Source organism: Hordeum vulgare, chromosome 1H (genome assembly GCF_904849725.1).
Source record: "Hordeum vulgare subsp. vulgare chromosome 1H, MorexV3_pseudomolecules_assembly, whole genome shotgun sequence".
Classification (NCBI taxonomy): domain Eukaryota; kingdom Viridiplantae; phylum Streptophyta; class Magnoliopsida; order Poales; family Poaceae; genus Hordeum; species Hordeum vulgare.
In genome coordinates, this window is record NC_058518.1 from 2,831,576 (window position 1) to 2,848,068 (window position 16,493).

The 16,493-nt window shown below is 43.9% G+C and overlaps 1 protein-coding gene across 1 annotated transcript; it reads left to right on the plus strand.

Moving 5' to 3' along the window:
- The first annotated feature begins 978 nt into the window (after positions 1-978).
- LOC123453188 (very-long-chain aldehyde decarbonylase GL1-10-like) lies at positions 979-6,965 on the plus strand. The gene is made up of 5 exons (XM_045129967.1): positions 979-1,308; positions 1,413-1,735; positions 1,882-2,029; positions 2,132-2,194; positions 6,561-6,965. Exons 1-5 carry the CDS (start codon positions 979-981, stop codon positions 6,963-6,965), a joined length of 1,269 nt encoding a protein of 422 aa, XP_044985902.1.
- The last annotated feature ends 9,528 nt before the right edge of the window (positions 6,966-16,493 follow it).

The following is a 16,493-nucleotide window of genomic DNA, read 5'->3' on the forward strand; positions in this document are numbered from 1 at the left end:
GCCCTTTTTCCATGTTTTTTTTGCCGAGATGTTGGGAGGACAAGGGAGGGGTAACAGTTATGCGGGGACAGTGGATTTTTAGCTCCCGGGGTGCTCCCGGCACCCTCTATGAACAGTAAAATCAAAAAAATAGAAATCAAAATCAAAAAATTCTGAAAGTTTGCAGCATCAATGATGATGAAACTTTGTAGGTGTTTGCAAATTTTCATACCAAAAAACTATTCGTGGAGCTCAACACACGAAAAAGATTTCAGTGCTTGAAGTTTTCAGCACTTTTAGCATCAAAATCTGAAACTTGTATGTACATATTTCTCTACAAGATATTTTGACATGATAATTTACAAAAATGTACAAAGTTTGATCATTTTTTATGCTGCAAAGTTTCATATTTTTTTAATTTTGCTTTCTATTTCTTTTGATTTTACTGTTCATACCCGGGTGCCTAGGCACCCGGGTGCTATCACACCTTTCTCTTTCTCTTATGTGGGAGTTTTTTACTTTTCTTATTTTTTAATGTTTTGCCTTAGTTTTTTCTAACTGGTAATTGTTGTGGCTAGTTGCATATTGATTAATAGACATGCAACTGCAGACATTATATTCCGTTTGCAACTGCATGGATGCCAAGCGTCAAACTCCATGGCCGTAAAGCATCATGCCCTCACATGATTGCACGAGTTACACCATATGCGAACTAGGGGTTTTTTCACCGAAGACACAACGCACACATGCAACTAGTTATTTTTTGTTGGGTATTTTCTGAAAGAAAATTCTAATTTTCTTTTGCCGCATAATTAGTAGCACCAAGTGCTATTTTTTCTTAAATGAAATCAATGGAGAAACGGACTAGGCGCTAGCTACCCGCCACAAGAGCAACCTTATTAATAAGCGCGAAGCTGGGGCACGCAGGACATTAGAGAACAAATATACATATTGAAAGAAGTGAATTGAAGCCAAAACCCGTGTTGGGGATCGATCGATATGCTCCCTTCCTCGACGGCGGCCGAGGCGGAGGCGGCCCTGGGGCGTGCCATGTCCTATGCAGAACGCGCGTGGTTTGGGTACTCGGCAGGGATGCCGGACTACTACCTCTACTGCCACATCGTCCCCATGCTCCTCCTCGTGTACACGCTGTCGTCCCTCCGCCTCGCACTCTTCGAGCTCGGCGCTCCGTCCATCGCCCTGCGATACAAGCTGCAGCCCCGGGTGCAGCTCTCGCCGGCCGCCTTCCTCCGCTGCTACATGGACACCATGCGCGCCTTGCTGGTCACCATTGCCCCGCTCCATCTCCTCTCCTATCCTGCCGTCAAGGTCGTCCAAAAATATCAAGACACCTGCATAGACCACAAATGCTTTTCCTTTGCTATATGCATCGAACATTGGTATGATCCGTTTGCTGTTCGCTCCACGGGCAGATGGCGGGCATCCGGACGGGGCTTCCGTTGCCGTCCGTGGGGGAGGCAGCGGCGCAGCTGGTGCTCTACTTCCTTGTGGATGACTACATTGGCTACTGGATCCACCGTCTCCTGCACACCAAGTGGGGGTACGACAACATCCACCGCGTCCACCATGAGTACACGGCGCCAATGGCCTTGGCCGCGCCGTACGGGCACTGGTCCGATGTGCTCATCCTTGGGGCACCCTCCCTTGTCGGCCCGTCCATTGTGCCATGTCACATAACAACCTTCTGGCTATGGTTGGTAATACGCCAGATAGAGGCCATCGACACCCACAGCGGGTAAACTCATATCTATATTATATATATGCCAGCTCTTAGTCTTACCTTTGGGAAAGGGGATTCGATCTTTCAAGGAGCAAGCTCAGAATGATTGAACAATTTTCTTACCAAGAATCACCTTGTTATCAATCGTGCTTGAACTGCAGGTTCAAGTTCCCGTTCAATCCGACAATCTATATCCCGTTCTACGGAGGAGCAGAATACCACGACTACCATCACTTTGTTGGAGAGCACAGTCAGAGCAACTTCTCATCCCTCTTCACCTTCTGTGATTATTTGCACGGGACGGATAAAGTAGGCGCCATGAATTTCATAATTAGTATGTACTAACTAAGCCTTGGGGTGGATCTGTCGTGCAGAAGTTTGCTGACACTATTTTTTTTATTACTGTTTCAGGGCTACAGGTACCACATTGCAAAACTTAGTGAAGGTATAACTGCTCTGATAGCTAAACATCATGTTTCGACATCACATTCCTTACTAGTACAAACGTTTCCATCATTTAATTGTAATCCCTACTCTAAAATAGTCCCTCTGTCCCAAAATAAGTGTCGCAAACTTAACATTAAATTAGTACAAATTTTGTACTAGACCAACGACACTTATTTTGGGATGGAGAGAGTAGCAGGCATGTAAAAACGTGGCCTTTAGACGTTCTCATGATTTTTATCTGCCTGATATGGAAGAATTGTGTATAATTAACCTCTGCAAAATGTAAATTTACTCATATCCATCTTCACATATTGATCGGCACGTGAATCTTTCTTGACACTAGCTAAATGGGCATGCATCAAGGTTTTAAATTGCCGGCTATTGAATTTAACGGCTGGCTTTTTCATTGAGCTATTTGGGGCTATAGCTGGGTTATTTGAGGCTATAGCGGGCTATAGCGGTAAGATTGTGAAGGAAAGCAAAATAGCTGGACACTGCAGAAACAACAATAGTGGCAGCTATAGCTGATAATAGCCGGCAATTTAAAACCTTGGCATGCATCCCGACATAATTTATTTGTTGTTCAAATGATTGTGCACCATAGTTTGTGAGTTTGTGAATATGAAAACTATTATGTCAAAATATGTATAAATCAAAACAACCATGCATTATATATGATAACTGCGAGTAACTTAAGAGGTGAATGGACCACCACCTACTCAGGTCTTTATGAGATATATATACGAGTAACCTGGTACGTATTTCCGTTATATACAGCAAGGGCCTATTTTGTTTTGTAGAACTCAACATTTTTATGTTTTCACAAGTTTAGTAAACAAAACAAAGTACATTTGTCTTTGCTTTATCTATAAAGAGAAACGACAGCCTGTTTCTAGAGAACATAAATGACCATGGATACCCTTATAAGCGGAGGTCGTATTATTGGAGATATAGCCATGTATTGATAAATTATTTTTTATCAAAACTAGTATCATACTGCAAATAAAATGATTTTATGCAAATAACCTATATAACCTTCCTTCAAAGTAAAATGGAGATAAAAGGTCCATAATGAGGATGTGTGTTCAAAACTTAATATATTCATAGAAATGGTTTTTGCTCTTTACCTCAGAGTAATATTAAGATGAAGGGGGTGACTCCGACTACTATGGCGACCCCAAGGAGTGAAGCTAAATGGACTACATCAACTATCGATCTATGGTTGAGATGGATTTGTTCTGCATTGTTACTTTCTGCTGCTTTTATGAATGCAATAAGTGCGATGAGATATTTCAAAATGTATGCCTTGTGGGATGAATATTCAAACTTTGTAATATCTTCCTATCATTTTGCAATGATACCGTCTTGCTTGTCGTCAACATGATCCTGCATTGACCAAAGGAGGTTGTTAGTTTGTCAGTTCCCACAAGGTTCTTCTGAGCGAACAACTATGGGAACTCTGGATAAACGCTTATCATATCTCATGCTCAATCTTCATATTCTTAGTCAACAAATATGTGATGTGCAATACATGCTCTGGACATATATCAACATAAAAAGGCAGCAAAAAGTCCCAGAATAGAACCCTAACAAATGGTCCTGTGGCTAGTTTTGTTGTTCGGGAACCAACTTTCACTAGGGGTGCCATTAGTAATGTGGTTGGTGTTGAGTAGACAGGGTTGTGTACAATGACCTTCTAACGAATGTGGGCATACACTGACCAAGTCACAAAATGATGTTATTTTTTGAACGAAAAAATGATGTTATTTAAATAAATGTGTATGCCCTCTTGGATCATGACCTACGTTCTACGAGGAAGAGTAATTGAGATTGGTGTTCGGCGTAGGGAACACTTGGAATATTGTCTCTTCCGGAGTCCCACGACACCTATAGTCTGAGAGCCTTACTAGGTCCCTCAGACGTCGGCTCCTGACCTCCTGTCAATCCTTGGCTCTAGGAAGGGGGTGAGTGACCGGATAATGACTTATGAGTATATACATGCACTTTGAGCCTTTCTTTTAAGTTATAAAAAATAGATTCTTACGCTATTTTTAAAAAAAATATTAGCTGTGCATGTGTGTTTCGCAGTGCATTGTAAGGGGCCAAACTTATGGGCTTTTTTATTGTACATTTGGGCTGAAAATTTGTATTTTTGTGGACCGTATAACACGACGTATTATTGAACTAAATCTTCTATTTCTAAATAGCTACTACCCACTAGCTATTTTTTCTATACATGTAACTATACCACAAGAACAGGTAATGCATGCAAGTTATAAACTACATTGTTTTTGCATTATTCTAGACATGCAACCACCACATCATTAATTCATGCATTTTACTCACAAGTTAATTTTTTGCATTAGGTATCTTATTAAAAATATATGTGTTTGTTACTTGCACCATACCTATGTAGTTTACATCCACATTGACATTCTTTTAACAGTACTTCATTTTTATACCCTTTGTAAAAAAAATCATTCTTAAACTTGCATTTTCTTCCCATTAGTTGTAGATATTCTTAGCAACTTTTATGCAATCTTTTAGCAAGTTTTCCGCAGCAAGGCGTCCGGACATCATCTAGTTTTAAAGGTACTTAAACCACATGCATGTGTATTTCATGTGAAAACATAAAAAAAAGTTAAGCACCAATGTTTGAGGGGTTCAAGAAAAACGTGCTCCAATGCACGCGTGCACTGAATGTCAGATTTCGGTTTTGCTTCCCTGTTTTCCTGTTCCGGAAGTACCCGCTCCAGTCGCCATGCCAAAACGAGCAAAGTGTTGGAGCCAGCATGCTCGCCTCCGATCCCATCAACGTGCCGTCGTGCCGGCCGGGATGCGAGCTCAGTTAGATTGACTGGCTGGCAAACGGAAGACACATGGAGCAACCAAACAAACGATCGGATCACAGCCAACCTGCTACGCATCAAAGTGACGCTATGCCATGGCCCTGGCCGTCTATACCGCTGCAAGCATAGCTATACTTTGAGTTTTCCGGTTACCATGCGTACTTGTTAGCCGTGGCCTCTAGCTTGGAGCCTTGGATCAGACAAACTCTCCTTGATTTGACGGCGCACCGGGGATTGAGTATGGGAATTTCTATGGTACATTGCAATACACGAGAGGACGTGTATTATTAAACGATCCAACTGATCAAAATATTTAAGTCTAAGGGCATTTTCGACCTAAAAATATTTATATTAAGGTGGCTCAATTAAGTCCAACGGTATTATTGTCCTAACATCTCAAATTAATAATTGCATTAATATAACATTTTATTATAATTAAACGGCGTCGTCGTTGTGCTTGGTCATTTGAATTGTCGTTAGAGTGGTTCATTAGCTACTCTGGTACACTAGCCTCCGGCAAACACATCCCCGCTCTCGGTCACTTCCGTGCGCCACGCGCACTCGTCGTGCCACTCCTTCCTCCTCCTTCTCCTCCTCCACCCCCTCCCTCGCACCACTCCCTCCTCCTCCTTCACCCGCTCCCTTGCACGCGACCCCCCTCGGGTTATGTTCGGCCAGATATTCCGAGGAGCCACCTAATCCCTTCCTTCCCAGATTGAACGCCCCTTCCCCGACGCGAGGCCAGATCATCGTCATCGCTGTCCATCGCGCCGGATCTTCGCAACGACCTCTGAGATGTAAGTGCCGTCGCGATCACTCATCTTGTCTGGTCAATTCTATGTAGTACCAATAGGATCGGAATTGATTAGGGTTCATGATATGTAATGGTTGGCGTAGTTGTGACTAAACATTTTGATTGAAAGAAAGTATAGTTTGTACTTAGTTATGACATATTTTGGATTTAGTTAGGATATTTTCTGTAATATGAGAAAGTTGTGACTAGATTTTTATTGATAGGAAGTGTAATTCGCATTTAGTTTGGACACATTTTGGACTTAGTTTCGGTTATGTGGCACGAGAAAGTTGTCAGCAGATTTGGGTTATGAAATATTTTGGATTTAATTGAAAAAAATGGATTGAGTTTGTAGTTATTTTGGATTTAGTTAGGAGATATTTTGAATTGAGTTTGGACTTATTTCCGAATTAGTTAGGAGATATTTTGAATTGAGGTTGGAGTAATTTTGGATTAAGTTAGGAGATATTTAGAATTGAGATTGGAGTACTTTTGGATTTAGTTAGGAGATAATTTTTAATTGAGTTTGGAGATATTTTGGATTTAATTAGGAGATTTGATCTATGAAGGATTAGCCACAACATTTTGGATTTATTTAGGGCATTTTTCTTACTTAGTTAGAGCTTTTGAAGGACAAATATAGGTACATGAATCCAAACTGAAAAAATGTTTCAATTATTTAAGCAGAGCGATGCATCATTATTTTGTATGCTATCCATTTGTTACATTTTCTATGTATTTTCGTTGGCAGCATAACGACATGGAGGATAAAGGCAACACGGACGAAGACATGGGCGATAAAGGCAAGGATAACAAGGACATGGGTGATACAGTCAAGGAACGAAAAGACATGAATGATAACGACAATGAGGATGAACGAATGGACAATAAAAGAATGGATGGTAAAGACATTGATGATAAGGACAACGAGGATGCAGGCAAGGATGGTATAGACATGGATGGTAAAGACATGGATGATGTAGGCATGCAAGGCAAAGGAATTGATGATAAAGGCATGGGTGCTATACATATAGACCTGAACGAGTATATGGAATACATACAGATCGTGAGGAAGACTTTCAGGACTGATGAAGAAGCCTACATGTTCTACGTAGAGACGATGCGAGAAAAAGGGTTTTGGTGTTACAAAGGATAATCTGAAGTAAAGGGGTTCGAAACAAAATGCATACCGATGGACATAGAAGTGTTGCAAACAAGGATGGCGGGCCCTTTGTGATAGCCCGAGACCGACGCTCCAGAAGATTCCCCTTTTATTCCGTTGCCGCCGTGCGATTAGTTTGTTTGCCGCATCCATCATCGCCTCATTCGCATAATGCGCATTGCATCGGCACTCCGTTACCGTCATTTTTCAAAACCTGCATCCGTTATTAGTTGCTGCTTCTCTCCGTTTTCGTCGTTGGCTGTTTCGAGGCCAACAACACACGCACGCACCCGCGACATCATTAAAATATTGTTTTGAAAAGTGTGTAGAAAATATTATCAGTTTGGGTTGAAACTGGACGTGCGGTCTTATTTTAATGTAGGTAGCCTGCCTGCAAAATTTCATCGACATCGGAGTCCGTTTGATACCCGAACGGTCGACCGTAGCGGCACCGTTTTCGGTTTATCGTCGGACGTTTTTCGGTGCTTAAAAATGTCGTTGCCGGGCTGCAAATCTTCCTCTCTTCCCCACCTAGCCTATTCTACACAGCCCAACACCACCCATCTAGCCTACACCTCTATTTCGTACTGTTTGATCGAGATCCAACGGCCCGAAAACAGAGTAAAACCCCCTAACCTAGCCCCATTTCCTATAAATAGATCCCTAGCCTCGAAATCCTCTCTCCTCTTCGATTTTGCGCCCTAACCCTAGCCAGCCGCCACCTCTCTTCCTCCTTCCACCTCCAGCCGGCTAGGGACCGCCCGAGCCCGCAGTAGGCCCTCCTGGCTCGGGTTGCCTCGTCCCACCTCTGCCCGATGAATGAGCAGCTCGAGCTCGAGCCCCCCGAGCTCTCCTTCCCGACCTCCAGTCGGCCGCCGCCTCCCGTCGGTCATCGGACACCGCCTCCGACGAGCCGCTCCGCCAGCCGTCGCATCGCCCCAGCACCGGACACTGCCCCACCGCCAGGTTCCCAAGCCTCGCATTGCCCTGCCTCCTCCCGTTGATCACCAGCCTCAAACGGATCCAGATCGGGATCTGGATCGCCAACCGCCGTTGACCGCTTGGTTGGGTCGGCCTGCCCGCATGTGTGGAGCCCACCCGACCGACCGGGCGCGCCGTCGACCCACCTCCCGCCGCCAGCCGGGGCCTAGCTCCAGCCTGCTCCACCTCCACCACCCTTCGGCATGCCCCAGCCTCTCCTGCCATGGGCCACGGTTCTAACTGAATCGAAGGGTAAGGATGGTGAGCACTTGGATGCAAAAAACATGGATGATAATGATCCCAATGGCTTGGAAGGTAATGATGGCCAGGACTTGGATGCAGAAAAGTTGGATGGTAATGTTCCCCATGACTTGGAAGGTAAGTATGATGAGGACATGAATGCAGAAAAGTTGGATGGTAAGGACCCCAATGGCTTCGAATGTAAGCATGATGAGGACTTGGATGCAAAAAAGATGGATGCAGAAGGCATGGATGTTAATTCTGCGGATGTTAGATTTCACGTGACTTGTTTGTTGAGAGGAGCAAGACTGCATAAGGCACTTTGTAAATGTATAAAGATGGAAAGTGAAAATTACCCATGTGCACATTCAACAATTTTTGTGAACAAAAGATGGACAATGCACGCGAAGCCAACATTCCCTTCTTCGAGGAGTGCGAATACTCATGTATGGTCTAAGCATATGAATAAATATCATCAACTATGCAACATGGCTAGTGACGTTTTCACAGCTACAGAGTATATTGGTTGAAGCAAAAAAAAGTGAGCAAATGAGAATTTTTTTGGATGAGATTTTTTCGGGGGAGATTAACTTAAGGGAAGGATTGGGGTCGAAATCCCCGAACCAAACCTACAGATCTGCTTGATTTGGGGAGGGATTTGAGGAAAGGGAGATGGAAACTCGAGGGGGGCCTCTCTCTCTGTTCTGGTTGAAGGAGGTGAATGGGGAGGGGGTGGGGAAGGCCGGTCCGCGGGTCTGATAAGTGGCAGTGTGGCGCCTTAGCGCTCGACACCACACTTTACATGTGTGGCTGGGTCGGCCCGCCACGGGGGGTCAGCATGGCCGGGGGTGTGGAACCTTTGGCTAAGGTGTCACAAAGTGTAGTGTGGTGCCTGGCTGTCGGGCGCCACACGAAAGGGTAAACTAAGTGAAATTTTTTGAACGCAGTTCAGTTTGTTAATTTGTTTTGCCCACAGGTCAATTTTGTCCATTTTACCATAAAATCCCATCTCCGACTATACCCATACAAGTACCATTTACTTCAGGATCGAGCACTAATGGACTGGCATAGATCAGGCGAATAACATGCATGTTACAAGCAGATGACCTGTGGCATGCCGTGACGATGGCTCCCCGCGATGGATGGCGGAATAGCAGATGGTTGTATTTTCAAATTTGAATTGATTATGTATTGCATGATTACAGGCGGCTGTTCTGTAAATAAACATAAGAAAAACACGAGTAAGGAAATCCTTGAGAAGAAGAGCATCCAAATCTTGCACGAGAACCATCGACTGAAGCTGGATTGTGAATGCAGCAAATCGTCACTCACTGAAGCCGTTTGCCTAGCAGCAAATCGTCACTCACTAAATTATCAATTCCCACTCCACATATCTCATGATGTAATGGATGAATCTTTTCTCATACTTCCATGACCCGGTGGACTGGTATTAATGGATGACTCTTTCATGATTGTGGTGTCCATTATAGAGGACACCGGGCTGACACAAACATTGCTTCATTCGGTTTCCCCAAAGTTTTTTGCTTTAGACATTGTCATGCCTACAAGACACAACTAGACCTTTGGTAATATGCTGTATGCTCATTCTATAGTAGGTGTTCTACCGAAAGCTACAAAGCTCACACAGGTTCCAAGTTCCACTTCCTTTTGCATACCCAGTCAAATGGTAATCCGACATCAAGAGGACTAACCAAGCCACGGCAATGTTGGTTCTTTTCAGCTCCTTTTCCCTTCACCTTTTTGACTCTCGCATTTTTGTTTTCCTCCAATATCTTAGATGGAATGAAGCTAAAGGAGGAAGCAAATTTGAATACATATCGCTCACTTTGACATTATAAGGCAGGGATATATATAAGACTTCTGCGCATCTCTAATCTTTGTTAGCTCTTCTTATCAAACACATATATTGTGAGCATGGGATATGTGTTGCGAAGGCCATTCAGAAATCATTTACCAGGTCATTTTATCATGTGTAGACTACGGAATGATGTGACCATTGTACTTGCATGTTCATTATGCAATCTCTTTCGAGGGAAATATCTCATGTCGTTGAACAGAACCCACAATTAAAGAATGTAGAGCAGTTTCTAAATGGTCTGGAAGGAGAGGACGACGGCTCTGATGATCGAACAATGGAGGAGGAAGGACATGATCATGATGGCTCCGGTGACCGGAGGCCGGAGGAAGAAGGAGATGATGATGAGGCTCCGATGACCGAACGGAGGAGGGAGATGTTGCAAAGTCCGACGAGGTATATATATATTAATTAATCCCGAAGGTATGTACATATATTAACTCTTCTTTCTTCTTTTATAGACCTTCGGATCGAGCCAAACTTCGGTAAAGAGACGAGGCCCAAAGAGAAGGTTGCGCATGGATGAAAAGTTCACGATTACAGCACTCGCGGACGATGGCCTACCGATTCTACCCATTCGGACCAAGGACACATTTTCTACTCAGTGGGGAGCTATTGCTACGGACAACATCCCGATCAGCATCAAGCAATGGAATAAGCCTAAGGGCGACGACGTCCCTGAAGGTGATTATGTCACCGATAGGTAGAAAGATGATCTTTGGACCGCGCTGAAAGCAAATTTCACCCTACCGCTAGAGGAGGATCCGAATAAGCCAGTTATAGATCTACTGGTCAAGGTGTGTGCTCTTAAGAAGATAGCACACCTATTCAGGAGTTGGAAAAATGATTTGAAATGAAAGTTTGTCGACAAAGGAAAGACTCCAGAATTCACCGGCCGATTTGAGAAGATAAGAGATCACCAGCCCGCATTTGTGGCCTACAAGTCATCGGACAAGAGTAAGAAAAGGTGAGAGACAAACAAGAACAATGCCGCAAAGAAGCAGTATCACCATCACACGGGGTCAGGTGGCTACCTCAAAGCCCGGTCGTTGTGGGACGAAGCCGAGAATGACGTGATTGCTAAAGGGGTCCAACCACACACATTGAACTGGCAAAAACGTTCAAGGACTTGGTTCTTCGCGGTTGGGGGAACTTTGGACCTTGAAATAGGGAAGTTCCATTGAACGGACGAGCAACTTGCGATATCCATGATCAAGCTTCAAAAGTGTATCGCCGTGACGCAGGAACGGACGTTCATTCCAGACAGAGAGAAGGACGAGTTGATTGAGTCCCCAGGGAATGTTGAGCACCCTGGATGAACAGGAGCCACACCAGGCTCCGTTCCATGGAAGTTTGGGTTTCCTGACGCAAGCGGTTACAGAAGCCGGGAGAGAAAAAGGAAAGCAGAGAGGAGCGACATGCAGCAGATCAAGGCAAGACTACAAAAGCTTGAGGAACTTGAGAGCCACCGAGCTGCCGGCGAACCATCTAAACGGCACAAAGCTACCCGAGAAGGTACCCCGCCATCTCAGCGGGGAAGCAGTGTGGCTTCCACGGTGCCCGTTCAGCGTGACTTCCACTAGTGTAAAACGGGCCTTTGGCCTGGACCCTTTAGTCCCGGCCTCCATCTGGGCCGGGACTAAAGGCCCGACCACGTCGGCCCAAATCGCAATGCCGCCAACGAGGCTTTGGTCCTGGCCCGTAAGGAGCCTTTAGTCCCGGTTTGTGTCTCAAACCGGGACTAAAGGCCTACGCGCTGTGCAGCCCGCATGTGCGCCACCTTTAGTCCCGGTTTGTGTCTCAAACCGGGACTAAAGTCCTCTGCCTATATATATTGGCCACAGCCCCCCTCTCCCCTCTTCCTTGCATTTTTCTTGGATTGAAGAGTGTGGGTGTGTGCTAGCTCTCCATTTTTCTTGGATGCACTAGAGGTGTTTGTCGAAAAGTGTGTTAGAGCGATGCCGCTTCAGTTCACCGAACACAACTACTATATGAGATGCCCGAGCCACGCTTAAACCTCTTCCTCTTTATTTCTACTTATTCTATAAGGTTATCAACTATATTTCCTCGTTTAGACCATGCGGTACTAATTTTTAGGATCGTGGTTGTATTTGATATACTGTCGTATAACGCAGATGAGCCATCCATGGATGTACGGTGATCGACGCACAGCCGCTTACAGAGAAGGCGTGCATTCTTTTCGAGATGCAGCCGATGCAAACAAGCATGGTGGTGGCTATATGTTTTGTCCATGTGTTGAATGTCGGAATGAGAAGGATTACACTTCCTCAAGAGTCATTCAGAGCCACCTGCTTCGGTCCGGTTTTATGTCGGGCTATAATGTTTGGACCAAGCACGGAGAAAGAGGGGTTATGATGGAAGACGACGATGAAGAAGAAGAGAACGATGATGACAACTACCGATCTATGTTCCCTGAGTATGCTGATACTGCAATGGAAGACAATGAAGAAGAAGATCAGGATGAAGAACGGGAACCATATGAGCCCGCTGATGATCTTGGCCGGGTCATTTCTGATGCACGGTGAGGTTGCGACACAGAAAAGGGGAGGTTGCAGTTCGAGCAGATGTTACAGGACCACAACAAATTCTTGTACCCGACTTGTGAAGATGGCCAGAAGAAGCTGGGTAGCACACTGGAATTGCTGAAGTGGAAGGCAGAGACCGGTGTGACTGACTCGTCATTCGAAAAGTTGCTGGTACTGATGAAGAAGATGCTTCCAAGAAAGAACGAATTGCCCACCAGCACGTACGAAGCAAAGAAGCTTGTCTGCCCTCTAGGATTAGACGTGCAGAAGATACATGCATGCCCTAATGACTGCATCCTCTACCGCGGTGAGAAGTACGAGAATATGGATAAATGCCCGGTATGCACTGCATTGCGGTATAAGATCAGAAAAGATGACCCCGGTGATATTGAGGGCGAGCCACCCGCCAAGGTGATGTGGTATGCTCCTATAATACCACGGTTGAAACGTTTGTTCAGAAATAAAGATCATGCGAAGTTGTTGCGATGGCACATGGAAGATCGTATGAAAGACGATAAGTTGAGGCACACCGCTGATGGTTCGAGAGAGATTGTCCGTTTTGTCCGTTTGTAAGAGATGAGTTCTCGTTCGAAACGCTGATACTTCGAGAGAGATTGTCCGTTTTGTACACGAAGTGCATCCAGTTTTTGTCGTAGCCCTCTCAACTTTTTAACACATGCTATGTGGGTGAAATGATGATAGCATGCCAACTTTCAACATTTTCAGAGTTCATTTGTAGTGCTTTTCAATTTCAGGGTCAACTAGCCCAAAAAAACAAATGTAAATGCACGAAGAATACCAAATTAAGTCAGAAATTGTTGAAAATTTGTGATGTGCCTTTGAATGGTGCATTTTAAACACACAAAAAGTATGGAGTTCAAATAAGTTCAAAAAATGAAATCCATTTGTAATAGATGAGTTCTCGTTCGAAACCCTCATACTTCGAGAGAGATTGTCTGTTTTGTACACGAAGTGCAATAGTTTTTGTCGTAACCCTCTCCACTTTTTAGCACATGCTATGTGGGTGAAATGATGATACCATGCCAACTTTCAACATTTTCAGAGTTCATTTGTAGTGCTTTTCAATTTTAGGGTCAACTATGCAAAAAGAATTTTAATAAACATAGTTTTTAATTGAAAATAACAAAATAGTTAATAGTTTGGATAGTCAAAATAATTAATTTTTAAAATAGAAAATAGTTTTGAATTATTTATTCAATTTCAAACACTTTTCATTATCATAGTTTTGTCAAATTCTCAAATATGCAAAAAGAATTTTAATAAACATAGTTTTTAATTGAAAATAACAAAATAGTTAATAGTTTGGATAGTCAAAATAATTAATTTTGAAAATAGAAAATAGTTTTGAATTATTTATTCAATTTCAAACACTTTTCATTATCATTGTTTTGTCAAATTCTCAAATATGCAGAAAGAATTTTTATAAACATAGTTTTTAATTGAAAATAACAAAATAAGTAATTTTGAAAATAGAAAAAAATTGAAACTATATGAGAATTTATAGAGAAACTTAAAGCTAAATTCAAAGTGACCTCACTTTGAATTCAGGTTTAATTTTCTCCATAATTTCAAATATAGTTTCAATTTTTAAATTTACAGTCTGTTTAGGCCCGTAAGCCTGCTTTAGAGAGGAGCTCGATGGAGATACTGCGAAGGGGCTTATAAACTAGTGTTAGTGCCCCTCGCTGGGCGAGGTGGGACTAAACTTATCGTGCAGCCAGCGGAGAGGCTTTAGTCCCGGGTGGAGCCACGACCCGGGACTAAAGCCCCTCGCCTGCCGCCTGCCGAGCACGGGCCTTTAGTCCCGGGTCGTGGCTCCACCCGGGACTAAAGGGTGTCTTTAGTCCCGGCTCGAGCCCCTACCCGGGACTAAAGGCCCCTGCTTCCCGCCTTTTGGTGTGCTGAAAAAGGGTCTTTAGTCTCGGGTCGTGGCTCCACCCGGGACTAAAGGGTGTCTTTAGTTCCGGTTCGAGCCCCGAACCGGGACTAAAGATCCTACTATATATACGGCGCGGACGAATATCCATTTCGTTCTCTTCTTCCTCTCGCTCACATCTCCTGCCCGGCGTGTCAACGGACTTCCCGCATCGACGACGCCAGGCTGCCCGCCGTCGTCGTCGCCCTACCGTCCTCCTCGCCGGCCTCCTCATCGCCCTGCCGTCTTCCTCGCCGTCCTCCTCGCGCGGCGCCGTCCCCTCCTCCGGTAAGCCCCCCGCCCCCTCCTCCTCCCCACGTACGAAGGACGAGCCGCCGGCGCCCGCCGGCGGTGACGCCACCGCCGCCGTCGTGCCGGCCGGTGAGGAGGAGAAGAAAAGAAGAAAAAGGAGAAGAAAAGCAGAGAAAGGAGAAGAAAAGAAGAAAAAGGAGAAGGAAAGAAGAAAAAGGAGAAGAGAAGAAGAAAAAGGAGAAGAAAAGAAGAAAAAGGAGTAGAAAATAAGAAAAAGGAGAAGAAAAGTAGAAAAAGGAGAAGAAAAGAAGAAAAGATTTTTTTTTTGTCATTTAATTCCTATTGTTATTAGGTTTGTGCTAGATTATTAGGGTTTGTAATATTTAAAATTAGGTTAGGGTTACAAGAAGAAGAAAGATGAACAAAAATAAGAAAATAAGATTAGGAAAAAGGAAAATAAGAAGAGGAGGAGAGGAGAAGAAGATGAAAAATAGAAGAAGAGGAGAAGTAGAAGAAGAGAAGTTGAAGAAGAAGCGGAGAAAAAAATAAGAAAGAAGAAGAAGAAGAAGACATTTCTACGTATATAGATGCTTAATAAGTGTTTCTTAGATTATTGCTTAATTTTGCTATTGTATATGCTTAAGTGTTAATAGTTTATTTTATTATATATACAATTAGTTTATTTTTAGCAAGAAAATTAATAGAACTAGTTTGTTTTTTTAGTTCATTTTACGATGCCTATCCCGCATCCTCGTCGTAGACTCGGCGGAGGACACCTGCTTGATCAGATGGGCCACGTTCGGGACTGGGCTCTGCCCACCTGGTATTGGGAGGTGCTACCTTCCGGGGGGTGTAGGTTGGTGAGGAGCCAGCCCGTTGTTCACCCGATCCTTGTTTGGTGGCGGTCGCGTGGGCCAGTGACGGTGCCGAGGCTTCCGGACACCGCGGAGGTGGTACGTCACCGTGTCAGCAAGGAGGATGAGCACGTCCGTCGCTACATGGTTGCGTTGGAGGGCAGGTTCGAGCATACCTGGCAGGTTCTTCAGGGATCTCACTGGAGCTATGATGTTGTGATGGTTCCTTCTCTTTGGGTGTCCACCGCCCGCGACGATACCCGTCGGGCGCTACGGTTCTAGCTGTATCACTGATGTTATATGTATGATAGTATTCCAGGAGTATTAGTGATAATATTCGACGATGTACGGACAAAAGAGATGATGTAGTTTTGCTTATAATTGAATGCATGCTAATTTCAATACTACTTTATTTTACGATTTGGTTTTGCTTATTGAATGCTCAAATTGGAGAAGTACTCCTACTTTGAATAATATGCAGTAATCTAGGAGTCCCGGGTGGAGCCACGACCCGGGACTAAAGTTGTTTTGAAACGGAGTTCCTGATAGAATAATTCTTTTTTGGTAAAAAGTTCAACAAAGTCCTTTGACACTAGACAATGTGACATATAGAAGGGTAGATGAGATCAGGAAAAATAGGATCATTTTCTACACATCTAGAATGTCGCCATTTTGTTAAATCCTTAAAGGTTAAGAGAATCCGTTAGACATATTTTAGAGTTTAGGTTCTAGCCAAGACCCGGGACTAAAGGTCCTCCTATATAAAACGACACTTCGAAGTTTCCAACCCCTCTTATATAGTTTGTTAGTTTATTAGTTAATCAAATGTCTGTTTTT